The 18,525-nt window shown below is 40.7% G+C and overlaps 1 protein-coding gene and 1 long non-coding RNA gene across 9 annotated transcripts; one reads left to right on the top strand and one right to left on the bottom strand.

Moving 5' to 3' along the window:
- SLC25A18 (solute carrier family 25 member 18) lies at positions 1–18,439 on the top strand. Of its 7 annotated transcripts, none has more exons than XM_074266821.1 (11): positions 1–509; positions 2,910–3,057; positions 11,545–11,623; positions 12,062–12,184; positions 12,350–12,405; positions 15,165–15,255; positions 15,772–15,890; positions 16,283–16,445; positions 16,703–16,857; positions 17,225–17,300; positions 17,842–18,439. In XM_074266821.1, the coding sequence occupies exons 3-11, from the start codon at positions 11,601–11,603 to the stop codon at positions 17,990–17,992; spliced, it is 957 nt and encodes a 318-aa protein (XP_074122922.1). In that variant the 5' UTR covers positions 1–509; positions 2,910–3,057; positions 11,545–11,600; the 3' UTR covers positions 17,993–18,439. The 7 variants fall into 7 exon arrangements, with proteins under 7 accessions (XP_074122922.1, XP_074122921.1, XP_074122926.1 ...); XM_074266820.1 differs by having other exon boundaries at positions 2,939–3,057; XM_074266823.1 differs by lacking the exon at positions 1–509 and adding an exon at positions 711–811 and having other exon boundaries at positions 2,939–3,057.
- LOC141542435 (uncharacterized) lies at positions 10,463–11,974 on the bottom strand. 2 transcript variants are annotated; one of them, XR_012482154.1, is made up of 2 exons: positions 11,813–11,974; positions 10,463–11,340 (listed from the first exon to the last, which is right to left on the bottom strand). It is a non-coding gene; the product is annotated as an uncharacterized LOC141542435 (long non-coding RNA). The 2 variants fall into 2 exon arrangements; XR_012482153.1 differs by having other exon boundaries at positions 10,463–11,427; positions 11,813–11,931.
- Positions 18,440–18,525: the final 86 nt, after the last annotated feature.

Genomic DNA, 18,525 nt, shown 5'->3' on the forward strand with positions numbered 1-18,525 from the left:
GAAAAGGATTACAAATGGAAAAAGTTTAAGAAGCCTTGCTCTAGAGACAGACATGAATATTTTATAACTTTTCTTTCATAAGTACAAAGTGTTTCCCAGACCTATTGAACCAATTTACAGATCTACCAGCAGGAAATTCACATCCTATCTTCCCACATTAAAAACAAAAACACAACAACAAAAAACCTAGACTCTATTAAATCTGTATAATAAAAACAAGCTACCTGCAGTTTGCAAATGTATCAAATTGGGAGGTGGAGCCTAAACTAGACTCTCTTTGGGAAATGACTGTTTGATCTGAATTTTCCCTGATTTCCAGCTCCTCCTCCCCTTTTCCCTCCTCCTCTTGTCCCTTCATTCTCTCTGGCACTGCAGGCCCGTGACTGTGTGGTCAGGCTTCCCCATCAGGCTGGCTGAGATCCTCTCCCACACTGAGCCTTTGACCCAAACAGTGGTCACCAAATGAACATCTATCTTCTTTTAGCCTGGGCAGGTGGGATTTGGCTCAGGTAAGTGGGTAGCCACTTTTGGTTACTATAGCAAAGTAAACTTATTTAAAAGGACAAGTCCTGGCAGAGGGGGGTTTGGGGGCTGGGGTAGAGGAAGAGGAGGGCATAGAAGAGCTCTACACGGCCCTGATATGCCTGAGTGAATAAACTGTCCCTGGTGATGAGAGAAGGGGAGGGAGGACTGCTCTTAGTCCACAAGGGGTGTGAATTTGCAAGCTTGCCACCCTAGTTACATGGAAAAGGCATCCTGTTATAACTTGGGATGGGGAAGAAGCTCTAGGCACCCTATAGAAGAAAAAAAGGTAAGTTTTCTTTCTGCTCACATGTGCTCAGAAACAGACTTTTAGTTTAAAAAAAAAAAGTGGGGCAGTGATTGAATAATGGACTGTATTGCTCTTTCCTGTGACTCCCATACATAATAAGGAAACCAAATGAATTACAGGAGTTGGGAGGCTTCTCATGACATTGAGAATTAAGCAGCACTTGGGACAATAAGGAAATTTCCTTAGAACTTAGAAAAAGAACAGGATTTTGAACTTGAGCAGCTGGAAGTCCTCTTGCCTGAAGGTTTTGCTCAAGGCTTGTTTTTCCTGGAAGATTTAATCTGATGGTATGTGTGTATTAGCTAAGCAAAGAACTGATGGGAGGGAAGCCAGTTAGAAAACTCAAGTAATAATTTCGGCTGGAGGTAATAGGGTTCCTGAAGCTAAGGACAGGAACCCGAGGACAAGCCAGGAACAAGTCCTCCCCTTTTCCACCAAAGCTAGACTTTCACATCACAGTGAAGCTACTGAAAAATCTGGAGAGAGTAGATGATGGATGATACTGAGGGGAGAAATTTGAGTTCTACTCAGCAGATGTGTGCTTCAGGGGCCTCGAAATCCTTTCCCCATCTCCAAATGCATGTATGTATAGATGCATCCACCACTGATTGATTGGCTGATCTTAGTATGCAAATTTGAGCTGCTTTTAAATTCTAAGGCAATTATCTTTAGAAGACCCCTCTCAAAATATCGTTATCAACTGAGACGCTTTCCATAGTAAATTTTTAGTCACTAATGCCTTTGATCAGATGAGTTTCTGGAAAAACTAGCCTAGAGAAGTGCCTAGGAGAGTCAACGTGGATGGGAAATAGGAACAGAAATGTGTAAGACAGGATATAGGCCTGGATGGCAAGAAGAAAAGGAACAAGATCCTGGCAGGAGATACCATGGGTCCCATTGAATTCACTTTTGGCAATTCTGTGCTGGGGAAGACTCAATGATCCACCCTGTGGATTCTTGTAGCATTTTCAGTCTCCTAAAAGCCCATTTCAAGGCTTAGAGAATGCTGTCCTTGGAGAATGGCTGCACTGCCCTGCAAGAAATCTTCCTCTAAAACTTCCCACTCCCTCAGACAAAAGATCTGCTGGCTAGGGACCCTGAGAGTTTCCTGGATGGAGAGGGCAGGAGATAGTTGGAATCAAGCCATCTAGGGAAGCGAATATGAGCCTGTAAATTGAAAAACTGCTTCTAGGCCCAGTTCTTTTTTCTTTGTGACCTTGGGGTTTGTTTCCTTTGCTCCTTCTATAAACACAGGGTACTGTTCTGCCCATTTCCCTACTCCCACCAGGAAAGCACATCTATGAAGTACTTTCAAGGTCCTCTGAAGAAAAACACTGAGTAAATTCAAGAATTATGTTTTTTTTTTTTTAATTAGTGATGGTAACACTAACAAAGAACACAGAGGAAAGATTCTGTGAGGGGGGGAGGCAAAAGTCACATTCAGGCAAAAAAAAAAAAAATCCAGCCTATTTGTGCTTTAGTCATATCTGGAGTTAAATGAAACTTTATTCTTTAACTCATGTTTCAATTTTTTGGTATTAATAAAAGTGGCCAGCTCCAAGACTGTTTTTGTCCGCATCCTATATATATCATGCTGGTTAAAATGAGATTTTGATAGCCAGTGTGGAGTGACGGAAAAAAGCTCTAGACCTGGAGTAAGGAGAACTGAGTCTTAGTCTTAACTTGAGCACTTATCTTAAGATATTTCACATCCATGGACCTGCAACTCACCAGCTATAAAATGAGAAGATTTAAGTGGATCTCTAAGGTTCTTTTTCACTCTACTAGTTTATAGAGGAGTTTAAAAAATTAATCATCACTAACAAAAATAGAAGAAATATTGTCATTGGGTGGCTTAAAGGTTATGTGACTTAGCACAAGTTATTCATTCCTCAAGAAACTTCTTAAAACGAAATCAAAGATCTTTGGGATGTTCAGGTACAAATAAGAATAAACATGAACCAGGCTATTTTTGTAGCTCTGTGGTATAGCAAGGAATGTTTTGCTATGTCAGCATTTTGAAAGGTGAGGAAACAGTTACTTCTTAGAAACATTTCTGATGATATTTGTCCTCCAGCATTATCCTGAAATGGCACTTTTTCTCAGAACCTCAAGTCAAAACTGCTCTGTCACATACGGATTTCCTGATTGGCAGTGAGGCAAAGAGACAGAGCCAAGGTGAAGAAGAGAAGGGCTCCTGGATCAGGACAGAAAGGACCCAGAAGGTTTGTGAAAGCTTTAAACCAATGACAAATTCTAGATAAAAATACAAAGTAGCCAAATTAATAAAGTAGTCAAGGATATTGGCCTCTCCTTTTGGGGAATTTTTTCCCTCATTTTCTTTTTTTCCTTTGGATGGTAACATCCTTCCTGCTTGCTATCTTTTGGTACTTTACTTTTTCTCCCTGCTGGTTCTCAGAAAGGATCTCAAACTCATTTGACTGACAAAGATATAAAACAATAAAATTCTCTAGATAAGCTATCTTTACAGAATCTCAGAATTGAAAGGTATCACAGAGATCAACCAATCAAGTGGTCAACCAATCAACATTTTAAGTACTTATTATCTGACAGGCACAGAGTTAGGGGTTAGAGATACAAAGAAAAAAAATCAAGATCCATTCTGCCCTCAAAGAGCTTCCAGATTAAGATAATCTATACACAGAGTGATTAGGAATAGGAGAGTTATTAACAACTGGGGAAATCAAGAAGCCTTTGCTCAACAGGCCATTTAGCTAGTCTCCAGAGTCTGCTCTTCTCCATGGTCAACTCTTTCTCTGTTGTTGGCAAGGTTTCCACTTTTCAAAGCTTCTTGTTCCCCTCTTTGACTTTATGTATTTGTGTCTGTCTGGAGTATTCTTCTCTGCTCTCAACTATATCTTCAACTGCTGTACTCTCATACTCATGGATAGAGTGTCTTCCTCTGGGCAAGTCACTGCTAAAAGCCATGAGCAGTACAGGAATGAGAAAGAAAGTCTGTTTTCCCCTCCTTAGTTATATCTTCAACGAAATGCTCCTAAGCCTTGCATCTGAGCTATTTATTAAATTCCTATAATAATCTTGTCTGATGTTTGTTCATTCTGTTAGGGAATGTTCATCCAGTGCAAAGGGATCAAAACACAGATATCTTTTTTTTATTATAGCTTTCTATTTACAAGATATATACATGGGTAATTTGACAATTGCAAAACCTTTTGTTCCCATTTTTCCCCTCCTTCCCTCCACTCCTTCTCTCAGATGGCAGGTTGACCAATACATGTTAAATATATTAAAGTATAAGTTAAATACAATATATGTATACATGTCCAAACATGTTATTTTGCTGTACAAAAAGAATCGGACTTTGATATAGTGTACAATTAGCCTGTGAAGGAAATCCAAAATGCAGGAGGACAAAAATAGAGGGATTGGGAATTCTTTGTAGTGGTTCAAAGTCATCTCCCAGAATTCTTTTGCTGGGTGTAGCTGGTTCAGTTCATTACTCCTCTATTGGAACTGATTTGGTTCATCTCATTGTTGAAGAGAGAGCCACTTCCATCAGAATTGATCATCATATAGTATTGTTGTTGAAGTATACAATGATCTCCTGGTCCTGCTCATTTCACTCAGCATCAGTTCATGTAAGTCTCTCCAAGCCTTTCTGAAATCATCCTGTTGGTCATTTCTTACAGAACAATAATATTTCATGATATTCATATACCACAATTTATTCAACCATTCTCCAATTGATGGGCATCCACTCAGTTTCCAGTTTCTGACCACTACAAAGAGGGCTGCCACAAACATTTTTGCACATGTGGGTCCCTTTCTCTTCTTTAAGATCTCTTTGGGATATAAGCCCAGTAGTAGCACTGCTGGATCAAAGGATATGCCCAGTTTGATAACTTTTTGAGCATAGTTCCAAATCGCTCTCCAGAATGGAGACATAGTTGTCTTTACAGATACATAGACCCTGTGCTTACATTCTGTGTGTTCATGAGCAAATGTGAATGGTGAATTAGATGAACTATGAGGTCTCTTAATTTTGATACTAAGATCCTATAAATCACTTCCCCTCTTCAACCTCTTTCTTACCTCTTTGAATGTGGAAAAGAGGAATAATGGAAAAAGGGAAGTCAACTCCAAGGAAAATTTGAAGACCTAGTATGAATCCAGGAAAATTAGCTAAATGTCATCTTGGCTTTAACAGGTCATAAGAGACCCACTATGGCTCCACAGTTGATGTTTCAAGAGACTTTTTTGATCTAGTCTTAAATGATTGTCTTGGCTATGTCTGGATAAGTTTGAGATTACAGTGTATTTAGGATTAATTTGGTTTGAAAAGTTCTGGGATTTTTTCTCTAGCAATTTGTCACATGCAAACATTTTAAAAAGTCATCAGATCCTTAATTCTGAATACCAGCCTTGTTATCTCCTACTCTTTATCCAACAGGCGATGATCTGGCTGATTTGGCCTTGCTGTTTCTCTCATGCATATGATACATTTGTCAACTATTTTGCTGTCTACACTGGCTGTCTCTAGGCCTGAAGTGTAACTTCTCACCTCAGACTCTTAAAATCTCTTGCTTCTGTTAAAAAAAAAAAACAACTGCCACCTCTTACATGAAGTCTTTCTTGATTTCCCCACTTGCTAGTACTCTGCCCCCCCCCAAAATTGATCTTGTATTTATAGTGAATACATTTTATATGCCTATATAACCTATATAAATAAACCCTGGGAATCCTTATTCTAATAAGGATGAAGACACCCATTCCCACTGACAAGTCAGGACCCCAGAGGGAGAAACCCCTTCTGAGGGTTCTAAGGGTATCTCTGAGGGCTTAGGGGTTTATTCCTACTGCTATTGGCTTGAGACTCCAGTCTGGTGTGTTGTCACCAATAGAATCACCTATTTACTATTTCATCCCAATATCATTTAGAACAAAAGTATAAATTTATCTCCAACTGGAATCCCACTCTCTTCCATATAACTTCAGTCCCTGAGGATAGTGGGTTCAGACTTAAAGCATTTGGTTTAAAGCATTCATTCACTCTATCAAATTCTCTTCTTTATGTGGCATGGCCAGTGGGCCAACTGGCCCCTTGACTGCAGATCCACTCCACTGCTGGGCTGGATTCCTCCTATGGCTCAGTGTGGAGCTTATTTGGTATGGATTCCACTTCCTAGAACTTTATGGTCTCACAGGGTCATAGCTTGGTCTATAATATCTTCAAGTACATCATAACAACAAAGAACATGCGGAGAGGCAACAGACAGATACCACAAGCTCACAGCCATGTATCTGTTGGCTCGGGACGAGGGGCAGACAGCTGGTGGCAGGAGGCTGCTACTGCCACTGCCATTATTTTCCCCATACTTACAAGAAGGTTGCTAACAGTCTTTTCCTTGGTTACCATCGGGAGAAACAAGAGATGCCCCCATGGGAGTCTTTCATATTCACTTCCAGCCCAGTGACCAATTGAAATCTCATTTCTTCATCATTTAGTAAGGAACAGGAACCAGCCACAGAATGCCATAGAATAGTTATGTTCCAAATTTCCTCTGGAAAATTGTATCACACAGAACAAACTGTGCATGCTCACACTGGGGGTGTCAATGGCTTTTGAACTTGTACATATGTGCACTTATACACATGTACATAAACATACATATATGTATTATATCTAGCTATATATCTCTTTATAGATGTAATATACACACACATACATACACATATTGCACACACACGGTTTCCCCTCAATAAAATGTAAAATTCTTAAAGGCAAAGATTTTCAAATTTTTGTCTTTATATCTCCAGTATCTAATACAGTGCTTGTTATATAAGTATTCAATAAATGATTGCTTGTTCATTTCCTTTCAGCATTTCACTAGAGAGGATGTCTTTTTAGTCTTAAAAATATAAATAAATTGACTTACATGTAAGATTCTAGATGTTAGACATTTAGCTGATATATTTATTGCAAATATTTTTGTTAATGTGTTTTAGTTTTAGAGATATGGCCTCTTATGAAACATTCCCCTCACCCCCAAAAAAAAACCTTTTATGTATAATCAAACTCTGTTTTTGTTTCTAATGTTTTCTAATTTGATTCATAAAAATGTCCCTCCTCATCATAGTTGAGGATTTATTACAGTAATACTTTGTTTTAAAAAATATTTGAATTCTTTTTGATCTGATTTTTCTTGTACACCAGCATGATGAACAACGAAATATGTTTAGAAAAATTGCCCTTGTTAAACCCATACTTGAATTGCTTGGTGTCTTGGGGAGGAGATAACGGGAAAGAGAAAGAAAAATTTATAACACAAGGTTTTGCAAGGGTGAATGCTGAAAATCTTTGTATTTGAAAAAATAAAATACTATTTTTAAAAATTATCCAATTAGATTTTGTTATAGGAAGTGGATCCAATATCATGATAAATGTACATTCTTCAGGTTTTGCTTTTTTCCCCCTTTATATTTATTTGGATTCCTTATACTTAGTTATAATTGTGCCACCTCCTCCCCCCCCCCCTTTTTTTTAAATGTATCCATCAAACACCAATCTTATTTTCATTAAGTTGTACTTCCTGGTTCTCTGTTCTATTTTGCTTATCCATTTTCCTTTTTTTTTAAAAAAATATTAGTTTTGGAGCAACTAGATGGTGCAGTGGATATAACACCAGCTCTAAAGTCAAGAGGACCTGAGTTCAAATCTGGCCTCAGATGCTTAACATGGTCTAGCTATGTGACTCTGGGCAAGTCACTTGACCCCACTTGCCCTGCAACTCATATATACACACACAATTTTATAGTATATTTTGATAAATGATAGCTTTAATTTCACTTTGCGGGCTCTATTTTTTAAATTTTTTTGATATAATTTCCTTATGAATTTTATGATTTTCATAGTCTTTAACTTTTTTTTAGCCTACTTAAATCCTTCATAATTAGTATTTTATGTTTACCTTCTTGTGTTTCTTTTGACTTGTGTAAGTCATTTTCCGTTCATTTCCAGTCTTTTCCTCAAGACTACCTGACATTCCTTTAGTTCATTAAATATCCATTTTTTCCCTTGCAGGATTACACTCATCTTTGCCAAATGAGTTATTTTTGGTTGCAGATCTCCTTTGTTCTTCAAAATATATTTTATTCTATCCTCTTCAGTCTTTTAATGAAGTTGCTAAATCTTATGTTATCCTGATTGTGGCCCCACAATACTTGATTTTTTTTTTTCCTAGTTGCTGCATAGTTTCTCCTCAACCTGGAAACTCTGAAATAGCTATAATATTCTTGTAAGTGTTCATTTTGAAATCTCTTTCAGGTGGTGATAGGTAGATTATTTCTATTTGTATTTTATCCTCTAACTCAAGAACTTTGGGCAATTTTCCTTAATTTCTTGAGATATAGTGTCTAGATTTTTAAAATTTATCTTAATTTTTGAGGTAGTCTGATAATCCTTTTATCTCTTCTTGATGTTTATTTTTATTTTTAAAATTTGTTTCTTGATGTCTTATAAAGTCATTAGCTTCCCCTTTTCCAATTCTAGTTTTTAAAGTGTTACGCTCTCTGTAAATTTTTGAATCTCTTTTTCCAATTGACTATTTTCATGATTTTTTTTTTTTTGCTTTTCTTACATTATTCTTTTTTCCCCAATGTTTCTCAAATGTTCTTATTTGATTTTTAAAGTCCTTTTAAAGCTCTTTCAATAACTCTTTTTGGGCTTGTGATCATTCCACATTTTTCCATGAAGCTTTAAAAGAAGTTTTGTGTTCTGAGTTTGAATACTGATCTTCTCTATCTATAGTAGCTATCTATTGTCTATTTTTTTACTCTTTTTTTTTTTTTTAAATGCCCTATGTTTTGGCGGTTAACCTTATGTTAGGGTCAGGCTTTCTTTGTTCCTGAGATGTGAGGGATAATATCTCAGGCTTCATGTTTCTTGTGCTGTTATTTTGAGTTTTGAATGCCTTTGACCTTTTGGTTCTTCCAATAATCCATAACCATATGGGGCATATGGGGTATTCAAGGAAAATTAGCACCTTTGGTGTGAAGGCTTGCTACTTTTTCAGGGTTGCTCATCCATACCTTTGGTATCTACCTGACACTCAACTTTTACCTGTGGCTCAAGAAATTATAAAATGCATAGTGGCCACCCCACAGTAAACCATCCTGGTAGATAGGCTAAACCAGGCTGAAGATCAACAACACATCTCAAACCCAACAGTGACTTGGGATGGGGGTGTCTACCTCAAGCATATGAAGACTTCCCCTGGTGCAATGATTGGATGAAAACAATTTGTTCCAATAGCCATGAAGGTGAGCTTAGAACTTGGTCAAACAATCTAGATGCCCCAGTTCATCTATTGCAACCCAGACCATCACCAGTCGATTTTAATTTTGTCTTGCCACTAGTCTTTGATGACTCTGGAAGAGGCAGTGAGGCTGACACTCATTTAATTCTGCCTCATTTAAATCCAACTTCCATGTCCATGTCAAAAAAACACCTGTGATATTAGTCTTCTTTGAAAACGACAAACAACAATCTTTTAGACTAGATTTACTTGAACTTTCTGAGTTTGGAAAGTTATAAAACATGAATTTGTCTTCAATCTAGCTCTGAGCCCCCAAATTTGGCGTTTGTCAATAAATCAATCAATCAACTTAACTCTGTGCTAAGTGTTGAGGATACAAAAAACCCCAAAAGATATTCCCTTCATTGGAGGAGCTTACAATATAATAGAGGAAAAATGTCCAAATATATACAAAGTAAAGATATAGGCAGAATAAAAAGGAAATAAAAAAAGTAAAAACACTGGAATTAAGACAGCTTGGGGAAGACTTCTTGTAGAAGGTGAGATTTTAGTTGGGACTTAAAAGGAAGCCAGGGAGATCAGTAGTGTAGTGGAGAAGGAAGAGCATCTCAGTCACTAGAGAAAAATGCCTGAAACTAAGATGGAATATCTTGCTTGTGAGGCAGTCTGGAGGCAAGTGTGGATACAAAAATTGCCCTCTTTTCTCTTCCCTTCCTTTCCAAATGAATTTGTACAGTAACAATGCTCACATACTTAAAACAGGCTTCTTTAAAGCAATTAACAAAGTAAAAAAATAAAAATTCTTAATAGAGATTGAAGAAGTAGATTAATTTCTTCCTAGAGAAAGAATGGGAAAAAAGGGGGGGAAAGAGAAAGAAAATGAGAGGGCTGAATTCACCAAAACTCTAAATATTTGCTATATTTTATCATTATTATGTATTTGTGTATTTATCTCATGTCTTGTTTTTGTCACTTCCAGTGATTTTTTAATTGACTATTTTGAATTTTCAAAGTATGCCATCATGATATCTGCAAATAGAGATAATTTAACTTCTGAAGTGTCAAATTTAGTCTTTTACAGCTTTATTGTTTCAGACAAGCATGTCTCTGTTCTCAGTGGAAAGTCAGGACACTGTGGTAGCAAAATGTCACCCAGCTTTTCTTGATATTGTCGCTGTATTATTCGTATGGGATTAAGACTCGCACAGCTGCATTATTTGTTTTTGCTTGACTTTTTCTCTTTTTTTTTGGCAAAGGAGGGTCAGTTTGGGAAAGAGGAAGGGGTATTTAGAAATAACTGTACTATGGAAATGGAAGCCATTTAAAAAAAAAGTTATTTTTAAAAATGTTTTAATTTTTTTTCTTATTGTCAAGATCAAGGCCAGTGACCTATAATTTGCAAATCATTCTTTCCCTTTTTTTTAAAACAGATTGACATTTGACCTTCACTAGCCCCATTGCACCTCTTGAGTTCTCCGGAATCTTTCAGTGATCCTGGACTGGATCACATTTGTCAGGTTTTTTAGCACATTGTAATGCGGTTAATCTGAGCCCAATGATAACCGCATCCAAGTGCTCTTTTTTAAGTTGTTCCCTTATTTTGTGATTGGGACTCTTGTGTCGACTTCATCCATCTCTATTGGTAGTTCCAGGATCCTACCCGGAGAAAACAATCAGAATGAGAATGGGTAATTTCTGCCTTTCTCTTGTCCACCGCAGATTCTCCATCCCCTCTTTGCTCTTCCATCTTTCTCGATGATTTTGGGCTGTCCTTGGATCACCATTATTTACCCATCGGCCCGCGGTTCGCGGACATCTCCCCTGACCTCTCCCGTTTTTATCTCCCAGAGCAGGTTAAAGGCGCGTCCACGTCGGCCTCTTTTGACAGCTCCCCCTTTTCTCTCTCTCCTCCTCATCCCTTCTCTTGGAGATTCACTTGTGGGAGCACCTCATCCCTCCGAGGTCCTCCCTGTGAGCACTTGCAGGCCTCGAGGTGCTCCCCATGGTCTGAGGTGGAGAATGGAGCTGTCGTTGCTCGGAGGGCTTCCCCTCAGCCGGACTGTGAGGTGACCGAGTCCGTCCCCTCCAGGCCCCCTGGCTCGGCCCTCGGGCCTTGGCCCTGCCCGCTGGCCGTCCCTCCTGTCCTGTCAGAGCGCCCGCTGCTCTTTCCTCATTTAAGTTAGGCGGGAAGTCAACGTAAATTAACGGATCCTGTGGCGAACACATCAGTGGGCCTGCTTAGATGAATGTACAATCCTAATTTCCTAATTAAAGCTGTTTCTGGAACTCGGGGCGTCCCTGTGGGGCAGGGCGACAGGGAATTCCTAGATTAAAGACTGCTGAGAATTATGATCCGGGGCAGGGGAAGGAAGATGGCCGGAGTCAGTTCCAGGGATGCTATTTCTTCCCTCCCAGTTGAGCCCGCCTGGGATCCCCGCTCCTAAAGGGTGCCCCGTAGTCCCGCCCGAGGGATGGGGATGGCTAATGAGATTAGGTAAGTGCCCTCTGGGGCCCCCAAAGCCTCCCCCCCCATCCCACTTCTCTTCCTCCCCCGCTTCTCGGCCACCCCCCAGGGAAGGGGCGGGCCTCAGCCTGAGGCTCCTTGAGAAGCTCCGCCCCTTCCCCCAGAGGCGTTAGGCGGCATGGGAGCCATACAGGGTTGCTGGGAAAGTGGGGAACAAACCTGGTGAGATTAGGGCTCCTTGGCAGCCCGGACGTGGGGAGGGCGGAGTGGGGAGGTGGGAAGTTGGGGGGAAGCGGCTTGCGCCCCAGTGTTGGAGGCGGGGGTCACTTTTCTGCGGGGGCCACCTGCTGCCTTCCTGACCCACCCACCCCGGAAGAACCTAGCGGGTGGCTGGGCCTCGAGCGGCAGGGGTCGCCCCTCCCCCGCTGCCCCGCCCCCTCTTCGCATCCTCTCTCTTCTCGCCCCCAGCGTACCAGCGAAGCTTATCAATGGTGGAGTGGCAGGGCTGGTGGGGGTGACCTGTGTGTTTCCTATTGACTTGGCCAAGACCCGGCTGCAGAACCAGCATGGAAAGGTGGCTTACAAAGGAATGTAGGTGAAGCCCGAGGGGCTCGGCCGGTGCCGGGGGGCGGAGAGGGCGGCGCCGCGGCCCATTCCTGCACCTGCGGGGGCAAAGAGCGGGCAGCCCGGCCGGGCTGGGACAGGAGGGGGGCGGGGATGGGCCAGGAACGGGACCGGCTCCTGTCTCTCTTCCAGGATAGACTGCCTGGTGAAGACGGTCCGCACGGATGGCTTTTTTGGCATGTACAGAGGTGGGCATGAGTGGGACCCCAGGGGTTGGCAAGGCCCGGTGGGTGAGGGCCGGGGGCACCGGGCTCCAAGGGCCCTTCTGCAATTTCAATTCCTTCCCGGAGGGATCTAGAGAAAAGCTTCTGAAACTGGCCACCTGAGGGCACTTGGCAACAGCCAAGACTTATGTTAAAATAAACCACCACAAACACCTCGAGTATGCAAATTTGCTTTCATCTTTAGCAAATGGTAAATTTTTAAGTACACTATATATTTTTTAAAATTAAATTTCTTTATGACTTATTATCATAATTTTAATTCATATACCTATTTTATATACTTTTCTACCAGAGGTCAAGTAAAACATTTTCAATTGAAAAGGGATCATGAGAGGAAAAAAGTCCTGTTACTTCAAATCTGGTCTCAGACACTTAACACTTCCTAGCTGTCTGACCCTGGGCAAGTCACTTAGCCCCAGCCTGGGGGGGGGGGGGGGAAGTCCTGTTACACATGAGCTGCTAGAGCAGATAAGTCATGGTTCTACCTGTGGCAACAGCTGCTTTCTTTAAGACGGAGTCCCAGTTAAGGATCCTATGCAGCCGTAGGGTTACATGGTGTAACATTAGCTTGTAAACCAGATAGAATTCTAGGCTGAATTCGACTTTCTAGTTCTGATCCCAAATTTGCCAGAAGATTTTGGTCTTCCTGAAAGGCCAATTCCCATTTTGTGCAACCCACCCCATTTGTTCCCCCTCCCCCTCCTAAGCCGTTGTGACAAATTACATGTAGCAAACAGCATCAGCAAGAGTAAATGGAGTATTTGTTGTTCAGTTGTTCCAACTGTGTCCAACTCCCTGTTGAAAGGTTTTTTGGCAGATACTGGAGTGTTTGCCATTTCCTTCTCTAGCTCATTTACAGATGAGGAACTTGAGGCAGACAGGTTTAAGTGACTTGCCCAGGGTCAAGTAAGTGTCTGAAGCCAGATTTGAACTCAGGAAGATGAGTCCAAGCCTGGAGCTCTGTCTTGCACTAGCTGCCGGTTCAGTGGGAAACTGCTATAAATGTTGTACAGATTAGAAGTAACTAAAGGGGATCTTACAGACCAAAGATCATAGATGATCAGTTTTAACTCCACCATTTTGCAGATAACGGAAATATAGATTCTTTAAGTTTGAAAAAAACTGAAGACCATTTTCCAGATATGGAAACTGAGGCACAGATCAAGTGATGTAAACTGAATCCAAAGTTACACTAAAAATTCTTCTTAATCTGTTATTAAAGATTACACATTGACTTTTTTTTTTAAATTGTTAAACTTACATTGTCAAAAGGCTTTCAATTCTTTAAAGCCCCGTATATAATTTAAACAATTAACCAAGAGGATATCATTATGAAATGAGATTATTGTTAATAATTATATGGTATTAGGATAGGGAAGAGAGATGGGATTTCATTTTTCTAGGCAGTGGTCCTCAAATTTTTTAAAGAGGGAGCCAGTTCACTGTCCCTCAGACTGTTGGAGGGCCGGACTATAGTAAAAACAAAAACTCACACTCTGTCTCCCCCCTCAGCCCATTTGCCACAACCAGCGGGCCACATAAATGTCCTCAGCGGGCCGCATCTGGCCCACTGGCCATAGTTTTGAGAACCTCGGTTAGGGAATTCCCAAGAAAAAACTCTCCCAGTCAGATCCAGTCTCTTCTATGTATATCAAGAAATGATGTGGGATGCTCAGAGCCCAAAGCCAATATGTGTTAGAGGAACTTGAACCCAGGTCTTCCTGGTTATAAACTCTCTATTCATTGGTTTCAGGTCCAGAAAATCAGGTTCAGGGTCAGAGGAGGTGGCTCCATACATACATTTTATCATAAAACTAAATTAATGTCTTTTAGAAAAATTTAAAAACAAGATATTGACCCAGAATCAAGGGTTTAATTTTATAGGTGTCACAAAAACTCTTTAGATTTTCAAAAAAGTAAACCACCCAATGAAATTAGTAGTCAGTTTAATTTTTAAGATCTCTTGTAGCATTACTGATTCAATCTCTAACATGAATTCAAAATTATGACATAACTGGATCTCCCTGCCATTTCCTACATCTTCCTGATTGAGCAGCTACTCTGGATCAGCCTCACTGATCAGCACTAGAAAAATCATGTACCATAGACTACGGTACACTTCTATCTCTTTGGCGTTAAAACCCAAATGAGCAGAGCATTTAAAAAACAAAAACAAAAAAAAAAAAAAAAACAACGAATTTCTACAGAGCCATAGCAAATTAGAGATGTTCCATGTCTTCTAGGGTAGGGCTGAAACTTTTTCCACTCATGACCCCTTTTTCCCCAAGGAATTTTTATGCAACCATGGGCAAATAGGAATATAAAATAGGTACATAAATTAAACATGTTCTGATACATCATTTTTTACAACTTCCACCTTCAGTTATGAAAGGGTTGTGACCCACAGTTTAAGAAGTTTTTGTTTTAGGCGTTGGTTTGTTTTCTAAGAGTGGGAGAGACAAGAATACAGGACTAGATGAAAACAGGAACTTTAAGCGAATCCACAGACTTAAAAAACGGGTAATACAGGTCTCCCAGATTCTCTAGAGTGTAGTTACTACCCAAGAAGCCAAATTCACCCTAACCACTTATCCAAGAATTAATCTTAGGAATTAGGTCTCAGAAGAGAATGACTATGTATATAGCCACTTATATGCACAATGATATATCTTGTTACCCTGGCACTGGATCAGTCTCTTTTCTTTTCTTGTATCAATTCCCAGGGGCAGCAGTGAACCTAACGTTAGTCACTCCAGAGAAAGCTATCAAGCTGGCAGCCAATGACTTCTTCCGAGAGCAGCTCTTAGAAGATGGGTAATGGGCAAAAGGGCGGCTTGAATAATTCCTTTTGGTTTGCATGTGTTTGTGTGCATCTAAGTTTACACACATGGCTAGAAATTAAAGAAGTGTTGGTAGCAATTGGGGATAGGAGGAAGGGAAAAGGCATAATTGTAGAATGTCTACTAGCCTTGAAATTTCTTTAAAACAAACAAAAAATCAAAAAACCCTTCGCTCTTGTTCTTTCAAGTGATTGAGTTTTAATCACTCAGTAGGGAAGAAGCAGGACCTGTCATGGTGGCTTTAATTTTTATTTCAAATTCTTTTTTTTCTTAATATCCTGATTTGACCCCAGAACGGTCCCTTTCCTCCTTGGTTTGGTAGTATATGAATGGCAGTTATTGGGAGCAGAGTTGGGTAGAAGCATCTTGGCCATTCACCACTTTAATTTACTCCTTTCAAAGGGTGAGGAGGATGGCTATCCGTATATGATAAAGGAGTCTGACTGTCCATCTGGTCTCTCTGGGGCTTGTGTCTGCGCTGGCCCTGCAGGTCGAAACACAATCTGATAAGGGAGATGCTGGCTGGCTGCGGAGCTGGAGTGTGCCAGGCGGTGGTTACCTCTCCCATGGAAATGCTGAAGATACAGCTGCAGGATGCAGGACGGCTAGGTGAGGGTCCACAAAGATTGACTAAGTTGTTCACGTCCTTGTGGCAAGTGGAAAGGAGGAGTCTTTCTGCCCCTTCACACCTGCAAAGCAATACTTCCCACTCCTAAGGGGCCCAAGAGAAAGGAGGGACGTGCGAAAATATCATCTTTCTCTTTTGTGAAGGACTGGATCCTCAAGCTTAATACTTAAGACATATAGATATAGACATAAAGAGAGCCGATTCCCCAGTGCTCCCTATTGGAAAATTTCTGCCAAAAATTTGGTTCAGTGAATTTTAGATGTACCCCACTCCACCATTCCCACCCTTGGGCTTGGCAGGATGTGCATGTGCATAAAAGGGGAAATCAAGCAGGAGAAAAAGGAAGCCTGCTTGTTTTTCCCATCTTTTCCAGTTGGTCAGCAGCATAGGACTTGCCCATCTGCAGCTTCCCCCGTCAGGCCCTATACCACAGACTCCACCCCTAAGCGGCCTTCCGCCACCATCATTGCCTGGGAGCTGCTTCGTACTCGAGGCGTGAGTGGCCTCTATAGGGGTCTTGGTGCTACTCTACTAAGGTAAGAGTGGAAGTTGTTTTCTGTAAATCAGGTTCCGTTTCCCAGCATTGGGAGGGAGTATTGGAGAGGGAGAGGATCATTCAAAGGGAACTTTGGTAGTGTGTGTGCCTCAGTATCTTCAGTTTTGGCAGGATCCTTCCCCAGGGCCCCAAGACAATTGAAAGGACCTCTGCCTATTACTGGACTGGGTCTATGTCTTTTTGTTTTGTGGTATAAGGCCTATACAAAGCTAAGCAATTTCTCCATCTCTCCTATAGGGATATTCCTTTCTCAATCATCTATTTTCCTTTTTTTGCCAACCTCAACCAACTGGGTATCAATGAAGCTACTGGGAAGGCCCATTTTTTCCACTCATTTGCATCAGGTTGCTTAGCAGGCTCAACGGCCGCCATTGCAGTGACACCCTTGGATGGTAAGTCTGGGGTAAACTGGTGGCTTGGAGACAAAAGTAGGTCTGGGGTGATGGCTAAGTCAACTTTAAGGGATGCTTAAAAAAAACAAGAGCTCTTTTACTTTCAGCCAATGACCAGTCCTTTTCTTAGTTTCCCCAATTTGTTACTTTCTGCTCCTCCCCCAATAAACTTGCATAGGCCGGGGAAAACATGACCTAACAAAATAATGGGCTTCTAGCTTTAGAGCTATGACTAAGTAGGTCTCTTCTGATTTGCCTTGTCATATTTTTCTGTCTTGTTCATTTTGGAACATAGAGGCAGAGAAATCGAGCAGCTTAAAGATACCAGAGGCAGGAAGTTGATAACTTCTTTTTCTACTTGTTTTAGTTTTGAAAACTCGAATTCAAACTCTCAAGAAAGGTGTAGGGGATGAAGCCTATAATGGGATCACAGACTGTGCCAGGTGAGGACTGCTGTATAGAGTGAGACTGGATTAGTTCTGTAATTTGACTTGAAATGTATAGTCTACTTCTTGCACATTTTATCCCCAGTTAATTCCTATCCCCAAGGATAATCTTGATAATCTTGTCACTTTTTCAGCATTGTCTCCCTCATGTCCCTTGCACATCCTGGGTGCTACTTTTTAACCAAACGTATATGGAACCAATCCAGGGGCTATTCACTGCTCTGTCCTGTTAAACCTTCAGAGGAAAAAAAATACTATGTTTGTAACCTCTGGCTGTTAAAAATAGTAATGAGTAGGAAAGTTCCTTTTATCCAGTTTCCTCTAACCAGAAATTCAGGACCTCAAGTATGCGGGATATAACTGCCGAAACCCTGATTTGCCACTATTAGTCTGTGGAACAAGGTTTCCTACTTAGGGTCTTATTAACACCAGGGGAAATTACCTACCACAATCAACAGTAATATAGACCAAATTCCTGGCATTCTGCCTGTGTTATACTTTTTGCTCTTCAGCTTATGATGTTCTTCTTCCTTTCCAGGAAAGTCTGGACTCATGAGGGACCTGCTGCCTTTATGAAAGGGGCTGGCTGCCGGGCCCTAGTCATAGCACCTCTTTTTGGTATTGCCCAAGGTGTCTATTACCTTGGTATTGGGGAAAGCATCTTAACATTTTTCTTTAGATCTAGCTAATAAAGGACTCTAGCAGATATAACAGTACTCTTTTAATAGTTGCTAAACACTGAGAAATGAACCTGGTCACATTCCTAATTATAATAGGAATTAATTTCAGACGTTGGGGAGGAGGGGGGGGGGGGGATCAGAAATGTAAGCAATAATTATGAGAACCTAAGTAACTAACTATAGCAACTCCAAATCGTGACCAGTTCAAGGATCAGGGTGACTAGAGCTGATGAGCATTCTCTGGGAAGTCGCTTCAGCTATATGCATGACAATCAATCATTCTTAAAGGAGTCACTGAGATCAAGCCTCCGCATTGTTGATAGTTAATGTTAGAGATAAAAAAAGTTTGCTATGAAAAGTTTAAGAGAAAACTAAACAAAGATAGAGTGAAGACTGACTGGTTTTTTTTTAAGGCAACAATACTTGTATCTTATCTGAACAAAATAAACATTAAAACAAGCAATGGACAAAGCACTGTTACAAGTTTCTTTATATCAATAATTAGTTTTTATGTATGAATGAGCGCTGCAATGGGTTTTAAG

Source organism: Sminthopsis crassicaudata, chromosome 5, assembly GCF_048593235.1.
Source record: "Sminthopsis crassicaudata isolate SCR6 chromosome 5, ASM4859323v1, whole genome shotgun sequence".
Taxonomy (NCBI): domain Eukaryota; kingdom Metazoa; phylum Chordata; class Mammalia; order Dasyuromorphia; family Dasyuridae; genus Sminthopsis; species Sminthopsis crassicaudata.

Coding starts and splice junctions, on each gene's coding strand:
- SLC25A18 (XM_074266819.1), top strand. CDS start 11,772: ATGGGAGCCATACAGGGTTGCTGGGAAAGTGGGGAACAAACCTG. Junction 16,446..16,702: donor CTTGGTGCTACTCTACTAAG/GTAAGAGTGGAA, acceptor TCTCTCCTATAG/GGATATTCCTTTCTCAATCA. Junction 17,301..17,841: donor GGGATCACAGACTGTGCCAG/GTGAGGACTGCT, acceptor CTTCCTTTCCAG/GAAAGTCTGGACTCATGAGG.